The 12647-nt window shown below is 41.0% G+C and overlaps 1 protein-coding gene across 1 annotated transcript in view; it reads right to left on the reverse strand.

Moving 5' to 3' along the window:
- LOC120722983 (rho GTPase-activating protein 44-like) overlaps window positions 1–12563 on the reverse strand; it is a 98686-nt gene extending 86123 nt beyond the window's left edge. The window contains exons 1-3 of the mRNA XM_040014199.1: window positions 12151–12563; window positions 10018–10181; window positions 9430–9877 (exon numbers count right to left, since the gene is read on the reverse strand). Of these exons, the coding sequence (XP_039870133.1) occupies window positions 9430–9482 (53 nt within the window). The 5' untranslated portion in view covers window positions 9483–9877; window positions 10018–10181; window positions 12151–12563. The remainder of the gene's footprint in view (window positions 1–9429; window positions 9878–10017; window positions 10182–12150) is intronic.
- Window positions 12564–12647: the final 84 nt, after the last annotated feature.

The following is a 12647-nucleotide window of genomic DNA, read 5'->3' on the forward strand; positions in this document are numbered from 1 at the left end:
CAGGTACATGAGCCCACACACACAGATTTTTACGTATATGCACACACACACACAAATGAGCCCACACATGAGTGTGCACTGGTAGACAGAAATGCCTCTAATGATGCTCATAACAAACCTCTCCGAGTGCCAACACCTCAGAGGAGCCTGGAGAGATGCAGCGCTTCACGCTGTAAACATAATGCCATCCATGTCCGTTCCTCTTTACGCCTTCAGCTCGTAGCTACCATCAGCGCTAACCTTAATTATTTCATTTTGCTTTCAGGTCAGCATATTTCCACTGTACACACTCTGCAAAGCAGCCTGAAAACTTAATTCTGTTCAAATTAAGGGCGATCAATTATCAAATCCAGAGGATGATACAGCTCCGTGTTTGACAAATGGGCTCATTAACTTTCAACTGGATGATCTGGCATGTGAATGGGATGGGAGGGAGGCATTAGCATAATTTATGTTCAGCTCTATGGAGACATTTGTACAAACCCAACATACACATGCAAGATAGGAACGCTCTATTTGCACAAACAACAAAACACAAACTGTAAAAGACGTTTTAGAAAGTGTCCAATAAAACACGGAAGTGTGCACAGCTGGATTTAGCAGCCACGAGGAATCCTGCAGCCGCTTACAGACACATGGAAGTCCAAATAGACAAATAATCAATTGTTGGGGCTTCACTGAGCTCCTCGCAAGTTTCCCAGAGATTGCAAAATAGATCTGACAAGATTCTGTATATTAAGAAACGCAAAACAAGAAGCAAGCCTTTCACTGGCTGATGGCAAAAACATGAACAGAGCACAAAAATTCCAAAACAACTCACAGAGCAAAGGTTTCAATTAAGAAAATTGCCTTAATGCAGCTGTTTTGCTGATTTCGGCGCTAGATAAAATTCTGGAGAACAGACCAACTGTTTGAGGAGAAATGAAACAAAGATGATGGCGGGATGAAGAAATGATACAAAAGCAACAAAAAATAATTATTGAAAATGAAAAAAGGACAGCAACGTAAAGACACAGAAAAAACAAAGGTATTCAAGGACACGTGATCCTCTGGTTTATTTGCAGGAACAATGTGCTGCATATCTATATATTTATATCTTATACCTGCATCTACCTGCAACAAGTGCACAGGTATACATGAATGGATTTTGAATGGATTTATTTCATAAATGCATTTGTTGTGTGTTGCACTGAATTACTATGCAACTATGAAACAGCCTCGTGTGTGTTAACACCACAGGGTGACAGCAGTACTTGCTGAAGCACACTTCATTACAGTCACAGCGTGCTATCTTTAACAGACTCTGCTCATGTGCTGATCATAATTATTGATAGCTTGGTATAATAAGTTGCCTCGTTTGCAGTTGCAATGTTGTCTGCGTCACTGTTTAGCTTTCTCAAGGTGTGACAACAACAAAAGTGGCCAGTAGGTGTCCCTGTGGAGAAAACACCTAGGTCACATGAGCATGGCTAACTGATGTTTAGCAAGTGAAACAATCATGTTAAAACCAGATCAGTTAAAATCAGTTTTGTTTATATAATGCCGAAACAGAACAACATTAAGGTTTGTTTTGCTTGTGCAATACTTGTCCGTAAAATAGCATTATCAAAGTATGATGACAGCAAGAGTGGCCAGTAGGTGTCACTGTGGAGACGACCGTCAGATTGTTTTAAAACCTCGATAAAATTCATTTCAGATTTTCACAAACATGCTGAGGCACTAACAAGTGATGTAACAGCATGAGGCGGGAACAGGGTGTGTTTCTATTTTATATTCTGTTCTATTTTATTGTAACTTCCCCTCATTCAGTTTATAATGGTTTGATCCACTCGTATATCGATTGCTCTGATTTGGTTTGGTCAGTTTTGAAGTATGGAAGCTTGTTTCTCCCACTTGGGAAGAATGTTTTTTACCATCAACAGGTGGAAATTTCAGGTTAGAGATCTCAAAAAGTTGACCTGGCGATGATTTCAATTATGGTTCAAGCTTTACAGTGTTAAATAGAAATTTTGAGATAATAGCCCAAAAATTTTGACTTATGGAAGGCAGAAGATTTTTTTTTGGTTTCGGCTTTTTAAGTAGTATTTTTTGATTTGCAGGCTTATTTGTTTCTTAGAAATATCCCGTTTTTGAATTGCTCTGTACCTGCAGTAACATTACACCTGAACCTGTGTTACAACCTCATAAATATTTTGATTGTGGCTTTGTCTGCAATCGTTAATATAAAAGATCTACTTTCACACTGATGACAGTGCAGAGATCTAAAACAGACGGGAGTATCAGAGGACAGCACATAGATGAAGGGAGAAGAAAATGACTCGCTTCTTTGATGAATCTCAGCGTCAGGCTGTTCAGCTTCTTGCTCCGACAGATCAAACCGTGTCACGGGCAGCAGCAGAGGTCTGCGAGCCCGTCAGCATCACCACGGGGCGGCACATCGCGCCATCCTCCCTCCTGCCGTCGAATAAAACCTAACAAGCGTGGCCGGGTACTTTCTCAGGTTTCATCAAAGGGAGAACAACAAAGCACAGACATCAACAGCGTGCATGCAGTCCACAGAGAACAACAAGAATCACTGGTCACACAGGTTCACCCATCAATCACAAACTCACTATTGTGTCCTGCAGCTCAGAATATGACAGGGAAAATAACAATGCATGAAATGAATAACCAAAATAATAAAGGCATTAAGGGCATGCCTGTTTTTTATTTTGGGGTTTTTTTGTGCTGTGAAAGAAACATATCATTTACCTGGGCTGACGGGAGGTGATGGTTTGGGGACAAAAAAATAAACAAAATGGAACAAATACAAACAGCAGTTTCTGAGGTTTGGTGACCTGAAGCCTGAACATTACACAGTGGCCAAAGGAAACAATTTCCCTGCCTGTCGATGAAGATTACGAATCCATTTTTCCACAAGTCTTTAATAGATTTTTTGCGGTTTTTAGTCTTATCTCGCCGTGACATTCTTCAGCCTCCTCTGCAACGCCTCAACTGAATATATTTCTTTTTCTGAATACTAGAGGGACAAATGTTTTTACAGAGTGACCCCACAAGGCAAATAACCAGTCGGATTCATTTATCACCGACACAAAAATGTGAATGAGTAGATGAGTTAAAAATACTCTGCAGAAGAAGTGACGGCGCCAAAAGAGGATTAAGCCCATCGCCTTCCTGCCATAACCTCGCAGTGCTCACAGAGAGTCACACATTTTCATTCAGGCACACAGTTTACGCAGCATTACGCAGGATTAATGGTGCAGACTGACTGTTTTAGAGATGATTTTAACTGTGTCTGAACCTCTCTTGACCTATATCCTTAACTGGAGCAATGCAGCAATGTCATCCTGGAGGGAGATGCTTCATTAGTTCGAAGATGCCAGTGTGCCTGTTTCCTGCGGTTTTTTTGGAAGCTGCAAATGCCACTCTAATGCTGAAGACGAGCAGAAAGGAAAAAGATAAACTACATATTCCATACATAAGCTTAAATTACACTACAAAGCAGATACATACTTAAATAAAATGCAAAGATATATGAATAATACATACGAAACACATTAGCCAAGCTTGTGAGAGGCTCACTGTATTGTGAAGTAAGTCTATAGACACAAAATTGGCAAATAAACATGTTAGAAGTGAATTAATGCTAATAAATAATACATGGTATGAGCTTAAACTTTCTCGTGGTTACTTATGTTGCACCTTACTGAACTGTAAAGGATGAAAAATTAAATTCAAATGCTTTACGGGGTAAAATATGCATTCATATCCAGACTGAGTACAAACACAAATGAGCGTGCTATGTGTAAACAAAGTCTGGGATCAGATTTCCAGTAAAATGTTAACATAGAGAGACAACAAGGCGCTTTCACTTCTGTTTACATGAGGCGGGAAAGACTGAGTTTAGGATTATAGACTCTGCATAAAAGATGGAAGCAGAGAAGTCATTGTGGCAGGGGCTTAAACCTGCATTTTTTCTGATGGCCAGCAGGGGGAGAAAACAGCTCTCCACTCCCTACTGCCTGAATAAACCCAAAGCAGACACATTGGAGTTTAATCTGGGTTACTGATGGCTTTCTCAGGCAAAAGTTGAGGTCAAATTTGGCCCAAAGAAACCACAAACATGGGCCAAACAATTATTTTGTGGGAAAACCTTCCAGTTGACGTCTCAGTCGCTTCAAGTCCCACTGCGTACAAAATGTTTGCTTTATAAATGATGGTCACTACTGCAGCTAAACGAAGATTAAAGCAGAGAATGCAAGCCTACCGTGTAACTAACAGTACCCCCAGTTTCACAGTGACATCCAGCCCTGCTCATGACACCAAGAAAAGCTTGTAGCCTCAAAGTAGCAGTTTTCACTTACTCAGAACCAAACATCTTTTCTAATTGGAGGTAGCTTATCTGTCATTTGTTGTGTCTGCACTGCAGGAACTGGGGCCTGTTGTAGTTCTTACAAATCTGTATTCGGGGTGTTAAGCAGCTCCTGCTATTGAGTAGGTCATAATAGCGTCTTGGAGTGACGCGGGTAAACTGTGATTGTTCAAACACACTTGACGCAGCACAAGCAAAAAGCCACCTTCAAAAAATATTAGTGTAAGATTAAGCAAGAGCTCTTTACGTTACGTTATTGAGCCTCTATGCAGCAGAGTAAATACACAACACAATGCAAAAATCTTTGCTAGCTATTCTCCTCAACTTGCTAAACATTCACAACGAAGAGAGAATTATAGCGCTGACTGCATTACTCCACCAAGGATGAAAAGTCCCTCCATGCATCCACAAAGACATCTGAATCCAAATCAGTCTGCGATATTTTCATGTCAAGAAAATGTCTCCCAATTTCTACATCATTTCAGTGTAATATTTGTCAAAATGGGATTAGAAATGTCCAGATTTTTTTAGCATTTAAACAGGAAAGCTAAACAAAAAAACAAGCAGGAGCGACATGATAAATGTAGATAAATAAATAGATATGTGACAGTTGACCAGAACTGAGCAGCGTAATCTTCATCAACAGACAAAATACAAACAAACAGATAAATACAACCAATGAAATGAATTGCCAACCTCTCGCTGGCTATGATTGCGCTTTAGATTTCTTATGCAGCATTCCATTTGAAGTCGGAATTGGAATTTCCAAAGTTGGAGCTGCCCAATCAACCCCGATTTAACAATCCCAGGTGGCGGCAGATAAAACTGAGAAACTAAATAAGCCGTAAGCAGCGCACTGACCAGGCTCTATCCATGAACGTGCTGCAAAAAAACAAGCACTGCTCTGTATTTCTGGCGATGCATTGATGGCTCTACCTTACTAATTAGCAAAAAAAAAAAAAATGCAACTTTACTACTGGAGTGCACTGAACTTGGGAGTGACATCACTCCCAGCTCCATTGGAACGCAGTATTATCAGCAATGCCAATGCAAACAGAAAACAAAGCTTTGAATTATTTATTACCTCTGCAGTTTGTACTCACCCCCAGGTGGTCCCCAGAACTTCTAAAACCAGCGTAACTGCTGTTGTATATTGATTGTTGAATACTGAATTGTTTCAAATGGAGTTAAACTGAATATTAAAGGATCTGGAAAGCAGTATTGGTCATACTTTCCCTTCCTAACTGTCTTTTTATTTTCTCTTAGGTAGTTTTGGAAGCTAAAGCTGGCCTCAAATCTGCAATTTCACAGCTGAAGAATGTAAAAAATGACTTGTCAATATTAGTGCACGTTTAGGGGATTTTAGAAGCACTAATTGTGAAATGATAATTAAGAAGCGGACAAATTGTCCGTGTAGTTTATGGTCACTGAGGTCAGCAGCAGCTGATGTCTGCAGCCGTCAACACAAACCGGGTGATGCAGGCTGCCAAGGTCAAGGAGAAGATCTCAGCAATTACCTGTGTGGCCAGCCGTCGGGCAGCGTGTTGAGTCTCTACCCTCTAAATATGACTAATTGCCCCTGCTGTTCTGCTTCTTATGATACAGGTTAGAACTCATTACCAGGATGTTCCGCCTCACTGGGCTCTAGAGAAGAAGAAGAAGGGGAAATAAACAAGCAACTAACCTACCACACAGGCCTTTTTGTGTCTGTATACTTACCAATAATTGTTTGGTTTTATTTGGTGAAGTGCATTAAAGCTTTTGTCCCCTCAGGCCCAAGTAGGGCATAATTCCCGTAATTTTTTCGTAATGGGAAAATGTCCTCCGGGGATTTCTGATACCTCTACCAAGCTCACTTTGCTTGGCATTAGCTGCAGTAATACCTTTTTCATTGATTTGTATCAGCGCCTCTGCCTGCACTCTGCGTGTAGCCGAGTAAGATGCTGCATAAAAAAGTTTTAGCCTCTAAAAGTAAATTGAGGATGCTCATAACAATTTGCCTTAAACCGGCTGCAGCTTAGTGCAGTTTTTCAAGGCACGTAGCACTTGGTCCCAGCATCTAGGGGAACTTTTTGCAAGTTTATAGGGATTTAAGTTTTTCTTCATGAAATCATTTATGATCAGGTGGTTTGGGGCAGGTTTCAGATCTCTGGTGTCTTCTGTCACTTTAGGGAACCTCAGACTCACTGCATGATGCTAAGCTGGGGATTCTGGTTTTAGACAACTTTCAGGCTCTACTGGTTTTGGACTGAATAAGGAGCTGGGTTGAAGACTGATTTTGAGGTTAATCTCGGTCATCATTGGTGGCTGGTTTGGACCTGTTTTGGCTTTGGTTTTTGGTTAATTTTGGACTTGGTTTTAGACGGTCTCTTCACGTAACCCTGTAATATTCAGATCTGGTTTCTGTGGGGAAAAACTCATCTGCTGGGGGACTGTATATTTTGGTACTCTGCACTGCTAGAGAAGAAATTTAGGGTGATGAGACAAATGTATTACTGTATAATCTGAAGTACTAATCTACAGTAAAAGTTTTGCATGCCATGAAACCTTGTCTGCATGCCAGCACTGTCAGTTAGTGCTGTCAGCCAAGCAAAACAAACAGGTTTTACAGTACTTACATCACCTCAGCAGTGCATACCATAATGCTTTATAATAAACCTGGTGGAGCTGCAGTTAACAACAGGCTACAAATCACTCCATGTCCTTATTAGACAGGTCCTGTTTGCATATACGACAGTGTTTCTGTTGTAAGGTTATGTAATAATTTTAATGGGTTAAACAACACGTCAGAACACAAGACAAACTGCCAAGGGTGCAGTATTGACATATGACATTTATTTTCAGTTCAGCTATGGGTGTGGTGGGAAAACAGAAGCAGAGACAAAGTCTTCACAACACCTATTTACAGAAAAGCTTTAGCTACACCTATCTTAACTGGAATTTAAATATGATTCCTTCCTCTCTAGGCTTGGCCCAAAGGCTTAAAGAGGCTACGACACCCGTGTCCTCCTACATGGATCAAATAGCACTTTACACTTGATTGAGGAAGCATATTGAGCATGTTTTCAAACAATGAAAGCTAAAATGAGCTATATACTTTCAACAAGACTCAATCTTGACTGAGAGATTAACAAACTCCAGAGTTATCTGCAGCATCAGGCCTGGCAGGAAGAAAACAGATGCACTGATAACAAATAAATCACATAAACCTAAACACATTAATCCTAAGTATTTTCACATTTGCGTACTATCTGATGCAAATTTGTGCAGTCGGGATTTACTATGGATTAATCACTTCTGGATTCTTCCACTGTGTTTGAATGGTGAGGCACTTCCAGGATTTAAAAAAAAAAGCTCTTCCTGAAGCTTGACACCAAAACACTGAAAAGTAATTTAGACAATAGGGACCTACTCTGGGATTTCACCATGAATTGGATATATAGGTGAAAAAGGTGGAGTTACATGTTATAAGCTTTTGCACAAAAAGGCCAACCTGCCCCACCTCAACAAGGACAAAAAATAGAAATGGAGCAAACGCTTGAACTCTGAAAGACTCAAATGTTGTTTGAGATATTAATCAAAGACGAAACAGCAAGAAATTTTCCCAATTTCTAATGATTTCTCCCGTTCTTAACTGAAATATGCCATTTAAAAGCAATAATTAGCCAAAAAAAATTCCAATACAGTTAATGAAAATACAGTATTTTACACACCTGTTACAAACACTTGTAAAGTAACATACACAAAATGTTCTATAATCATGTATTAACTTAGTTACTGAGTCGTATTAGTATTGGAGTTCCTCAGGGCTCAATATTTGGTCCTCTTTTTTATTTTTATTTTTTTTTAGCATCGATATGTTTCATTAGACCAAACTACGTAAAACAGTTAAATCAACTATGATTAGGGTGACAGTGACTACAATCCCTCGGGTTCTGTTTCCAATCTTTATGGTAAGCTAAATGACCTGTTTTTGTTTTATCAGCTGTTTTGGAACCATTATATTGTATTCAGGAACTTTTCAAGATGCCAAATCTTTCTTAACTCGTGAAAACACAGATGATGAACTCTATTTCAGGATACTGCAAGACAAAACAACATAATGCAAGACTGAAGAAAATGTAAGGTGAATTCTTGCCTTGTCTGACCAATAAAGACCAATCCAGGCACCAGAGATAAACATCTGATCAAATCATCTGTTGGTCCAGCTATCGCACCACTGGGGCAAATGGGCTGTGTGGGTAGGTAGAGCAACTTGGTGAGATTTTGTGAGGCAGCACTGGTTGCCATTGTGATAATATTGTGTAGTCCGAATGACTCACTGGGAATTCCCATCTCGAATTCTTCCTACTCAGCCCATCTATCCTAGAACTTCTTTTGAAGCTCAATAGACACAGCTGCAGTTTTAAAAATATAACTGTAAAATGTTGGGATAAAATACTCAAACGATTAACATCACTGCAAACCCCACCCCAAAACTTCCTGCACTTTTATATAATATTACTACGCCCTAAGCAGGGACTTGGACCCGGTTACATCAGGGTTTTAAGATAGGTCTTTGAATGCCTCGTCAAACATAAAAAAAAAAAAAACATATTTCACCAGTTTACATCCCACAGATCACCCGCTATGCCACACTAATTTGATTAAAAGGCGCCTTGAGCATCTTCATAGAGGCTGTATGTTGACTCCCCTCCAGCAGCAGGATGCCTTGAAGCTGCCCTCTGCTTTGATTTCATTGGTCAGTGGGCAGTAGCCCAGCTTCTTGGGTACCATGTCAGTTCCCTGCTCGTCTGCGTGCGGGTACACTCCTTCCTGCTGAGCTCAATCAATCACACCCCGTTCAAGCTGCAACTGTGACCTACACTGACAGTTAATGCTTTGTGCAAATCAAACCAGCTGAGCAGCAAAAGCCCGACGCGTGAATGACTGAATACTGTACACACATACACACACACAACCGACGAATTCCTGCTTTGGCCGCTTGACCCAGAGCCAATTAAAGCGGGACGCATGCAGCTCGGTGTGGCCAATCTAACGCGCCGTTTCACGCTTACCTGCCCACTGTTTGGTTGGCGAGCTGTCTCATTCGGTTGAACTGCTTCTTCATCTTGTGTTTTTCTGCGTTACCACCGAGCGGTAGAGCCACTCCACATATCTCATTGATGGGATAAAGTCAGATGTCCGCGCTGGTCTACAGCAGGCGAGGAGGCTTTAAACATCCACGGCGTGCATCGCGGTGGGAAACACACGGGAGACAGTCGGCGCGTTAATTCCTCCTCATTTTGCTGATGAGGACTGCGCGTCTCTGTATCCGCTCCGCTCCGCCGCTCCGGAGATGCTGGACCAGTTTCTCTCTCCCCCTCTCTCTCGGCCGTGACAGCTCGACGTTTCCAACCAGTGCATCCTGGGAAATGTAGTTTACCTACATTCCTCCTACTGGAGAGCGCCATAGTCGTGCTAAACCATCACATTTATAATCCTGATTCAGGAAATGTCCTTGCACTGTGAAAGGGGGGCAACAGGGACTTAATTTTTGCCTATAAATAAAATCCTTCATATTAAATGAAAATGTTCTACCTAAAACTTCTCCTCAACAGCCTTGATTGAAACAATGTTTCCCTTCATGTCATATATACACTCACCTGATACACGTGCTCCTTTTTACAAATATCCAATCAGCCAATCACATGGCAGTAAACTCAGTGCCTTGTTGAGAAGACTCGCTGAAGTTCAAACCGAGATGTTGGTGCCAGGTCTGAGTTTTCCAGAACTGGTGTTCTACTGGGATTTTCCCACGCAACCATCTCTAGGGTTTACAGAGAAACATTCAAAAGAAGGAAAATATCAGGCGAGCTAATACAACAACATGACCATCATAACCACTCATTACAGTCGAAGCATGCAGAAGAGCATCTCTGAACGCACAACACGTTGAACCTTGAAGCAGACGGGCTACAACAGCAGAAGACGACACCAGGTGCCACTCCTGCCAGCTAAAACCCAGAACATTTCAATTTCGTTTTAACTGCGAGTACTTTTTCATTTTTTTTCCAGCAGTGGTGGTTTGAGGGGAACATGTGTATAAGTAATCCTCATGAGGCAAAACTTCAGGCTTCAGTCTTTTAATGCTCATTTTTTTTCTAGCTTACGCTTTGTATCATGTTAGAGAGAGCAGTTATCACTAACATGACGATCCCAGGGATCCAGCACCAGCTCTGAACTCAGAAGCCCCACCCACCTGCTATTTAAACCTTCTGTTTGTGATGGACAGGTTAGGGGTTATAAACAATATTTAATAGAAGATCTGATAAATATTTACCTGTGTGGTTCTGATTTGGTTCTGATGGGAGGCTTAGGGAAAGGCAAGAGATATGTGTGAGTGAAAGAAAGACGATAAGAGAGATAAAACTGTATCAGTTGTAGCAGCTCTGGGGAGCTCATTAATGTTTTAGTTTCAGCATTTGATGTGTTCAAATCAAGATAAGAGTCTTAAATAAGGATGTTGTTGAGAGTCCTGTAAGCATACATTTTCCCACTCTTTATGTGGAAATGATCTCATCTCTGCCTTTGCTGTGTGTCTGTGAACAATAATACAGCAAATGTTTTTATTTCTACAGTCACATTTTCGGTGCAAGTATCAGGAATGGACAACTTTACTAAAATTCAAGGGACAAAGATAATGTTAATGTTGGATAGTTCATTGACTGAGTGTTTTTCAAGCCTGACACACACTGATATGGGATGACAAAAATATGGCTAGGGGGACTTTACAGAGTGCAATGAGTTCCAGAGGACTGATGAATAAGTAATCCCAGAGCCAGATCCCAGGCTGCTCTAAGCACTAGACATCTTTTTCTTTTTCTCTTGTGGTTCTCAAACTTTTGTCTGAGTCTGAGGAAAAAATAATTTCTTGAAAATAAAAGTCATATTCATTCAGCTTAGCTTCATCTCATGGACCCGTGTCCATGTTCCACCTGTAAGTTTCTCCACACACCAAAATTAGAGATCCACTGGCTTAAAGGAAGGAGGCAAAAGGCTTGTTTTAACTTACATCGTGCTCTAAAATAAGATCTGTTAATTATGCAGAGTTACTTTAGCAGAGCAGTCAGAAATAAGCATAATAGGACACCCTTAAAGACATAGAATGCTAAATTGGGTTCATTCTAAGGTGTAATATCAGAACTGAACTGAATTGAACTGAATCTAATTTTTGCATCTAAAGCTGCAGTATATTGATTTCTTTTATATTTAAGGTAATAAGGATCTAGACAGCAGAGCTTTGCAGAGTGCAACTTTAGCCCTTTTACCAGGAAGGACTGAGTTGCAAGACATCGAGACTGAAACGTGCTGACAGAGGATGTCCAAACAACCATGACAAGCATCTATAGGTTTCTTGGATTTGCCAAAGATACATATATTTCTAATGATTATTGATCATTGTGGCTACTGTTCTCGCCATTTTTAAGAAAGATAGACCTCATTATATATTTTTTTTAATTAATGAACGGTTCCTTGGGTAGCAGCTGATGTATGTCTGACTTAGATTCAAACGCTGACACTACTTTTCCAAAGTTGTTAACAAGCCTTTGGAAGCTTGACAACAACGTTGTACCAGGGGCTGAAGGAACATCTGGAGTAGAAGGAAGGTAAAGTACAAAGTGGTCCCAGCGGTAATCGGAGCATTAGGAGTTGTAACCCCAAAACTGGCAGGGCAGCTCCAGCAGATTTCAGGCACCATATCAGAGGTATTCAGAAGAGTGCAGTCTTACATATACCTCAGATGCTGTGCAGAATTTTCAAACTCCCAGAGGATCCTACAGTACCTTAGCCCAGTTCTTCTCAACCACCAATGGTGGTGTCTCCTAACGGTACATATGCAGCACAGATGTTCTATCCCAGTCACTCGTTTGTGCCTGTCTGTGTACACCAGAGGTGGACAACTTCAGGCCTCAAGGGTCAGTGTCCTGAAGGTTATAGATCTCACCCTGCATCAACACACCTGAATCAAATGATTAGCTCATTACCAGGCCTCTGGAGAACTCCAAGACATGTTGAGGAGGTCATTTAGCCATTTAAATCAGCTGTGTTGGATCAAGGACACATCTAAAATCTGCAGGACACCGGCCCTTGAGACCTGGAGTTGCCCATCCCTGGTGTACGCAGTCCAATAGTCTAGAGGGCAACTTTGGTCCTGTCAGCCACCTCTGGTCTCTTCCATCATTATGTCCATACTGCTCACCATTGTTCCCAGTGTGCTGTAACCTCTGGATCT

Source organism: Simochromis diagramma, unplaced genomic scaffold (assembly GCF_900408965.1).
Source record: "Simochromis diagramma unplaced genomic scaffold, fSimDia1.1 OVJJ01000669.1, whole genome shotgun sequence".
Classification (NCBI taxonomy): domain Eukaryota; kingdom Metazoa; phylum Chordata; class Actinopteri; order Cichliformes; family Cichlidae; genus Simochromis; species Simochromis diagramma.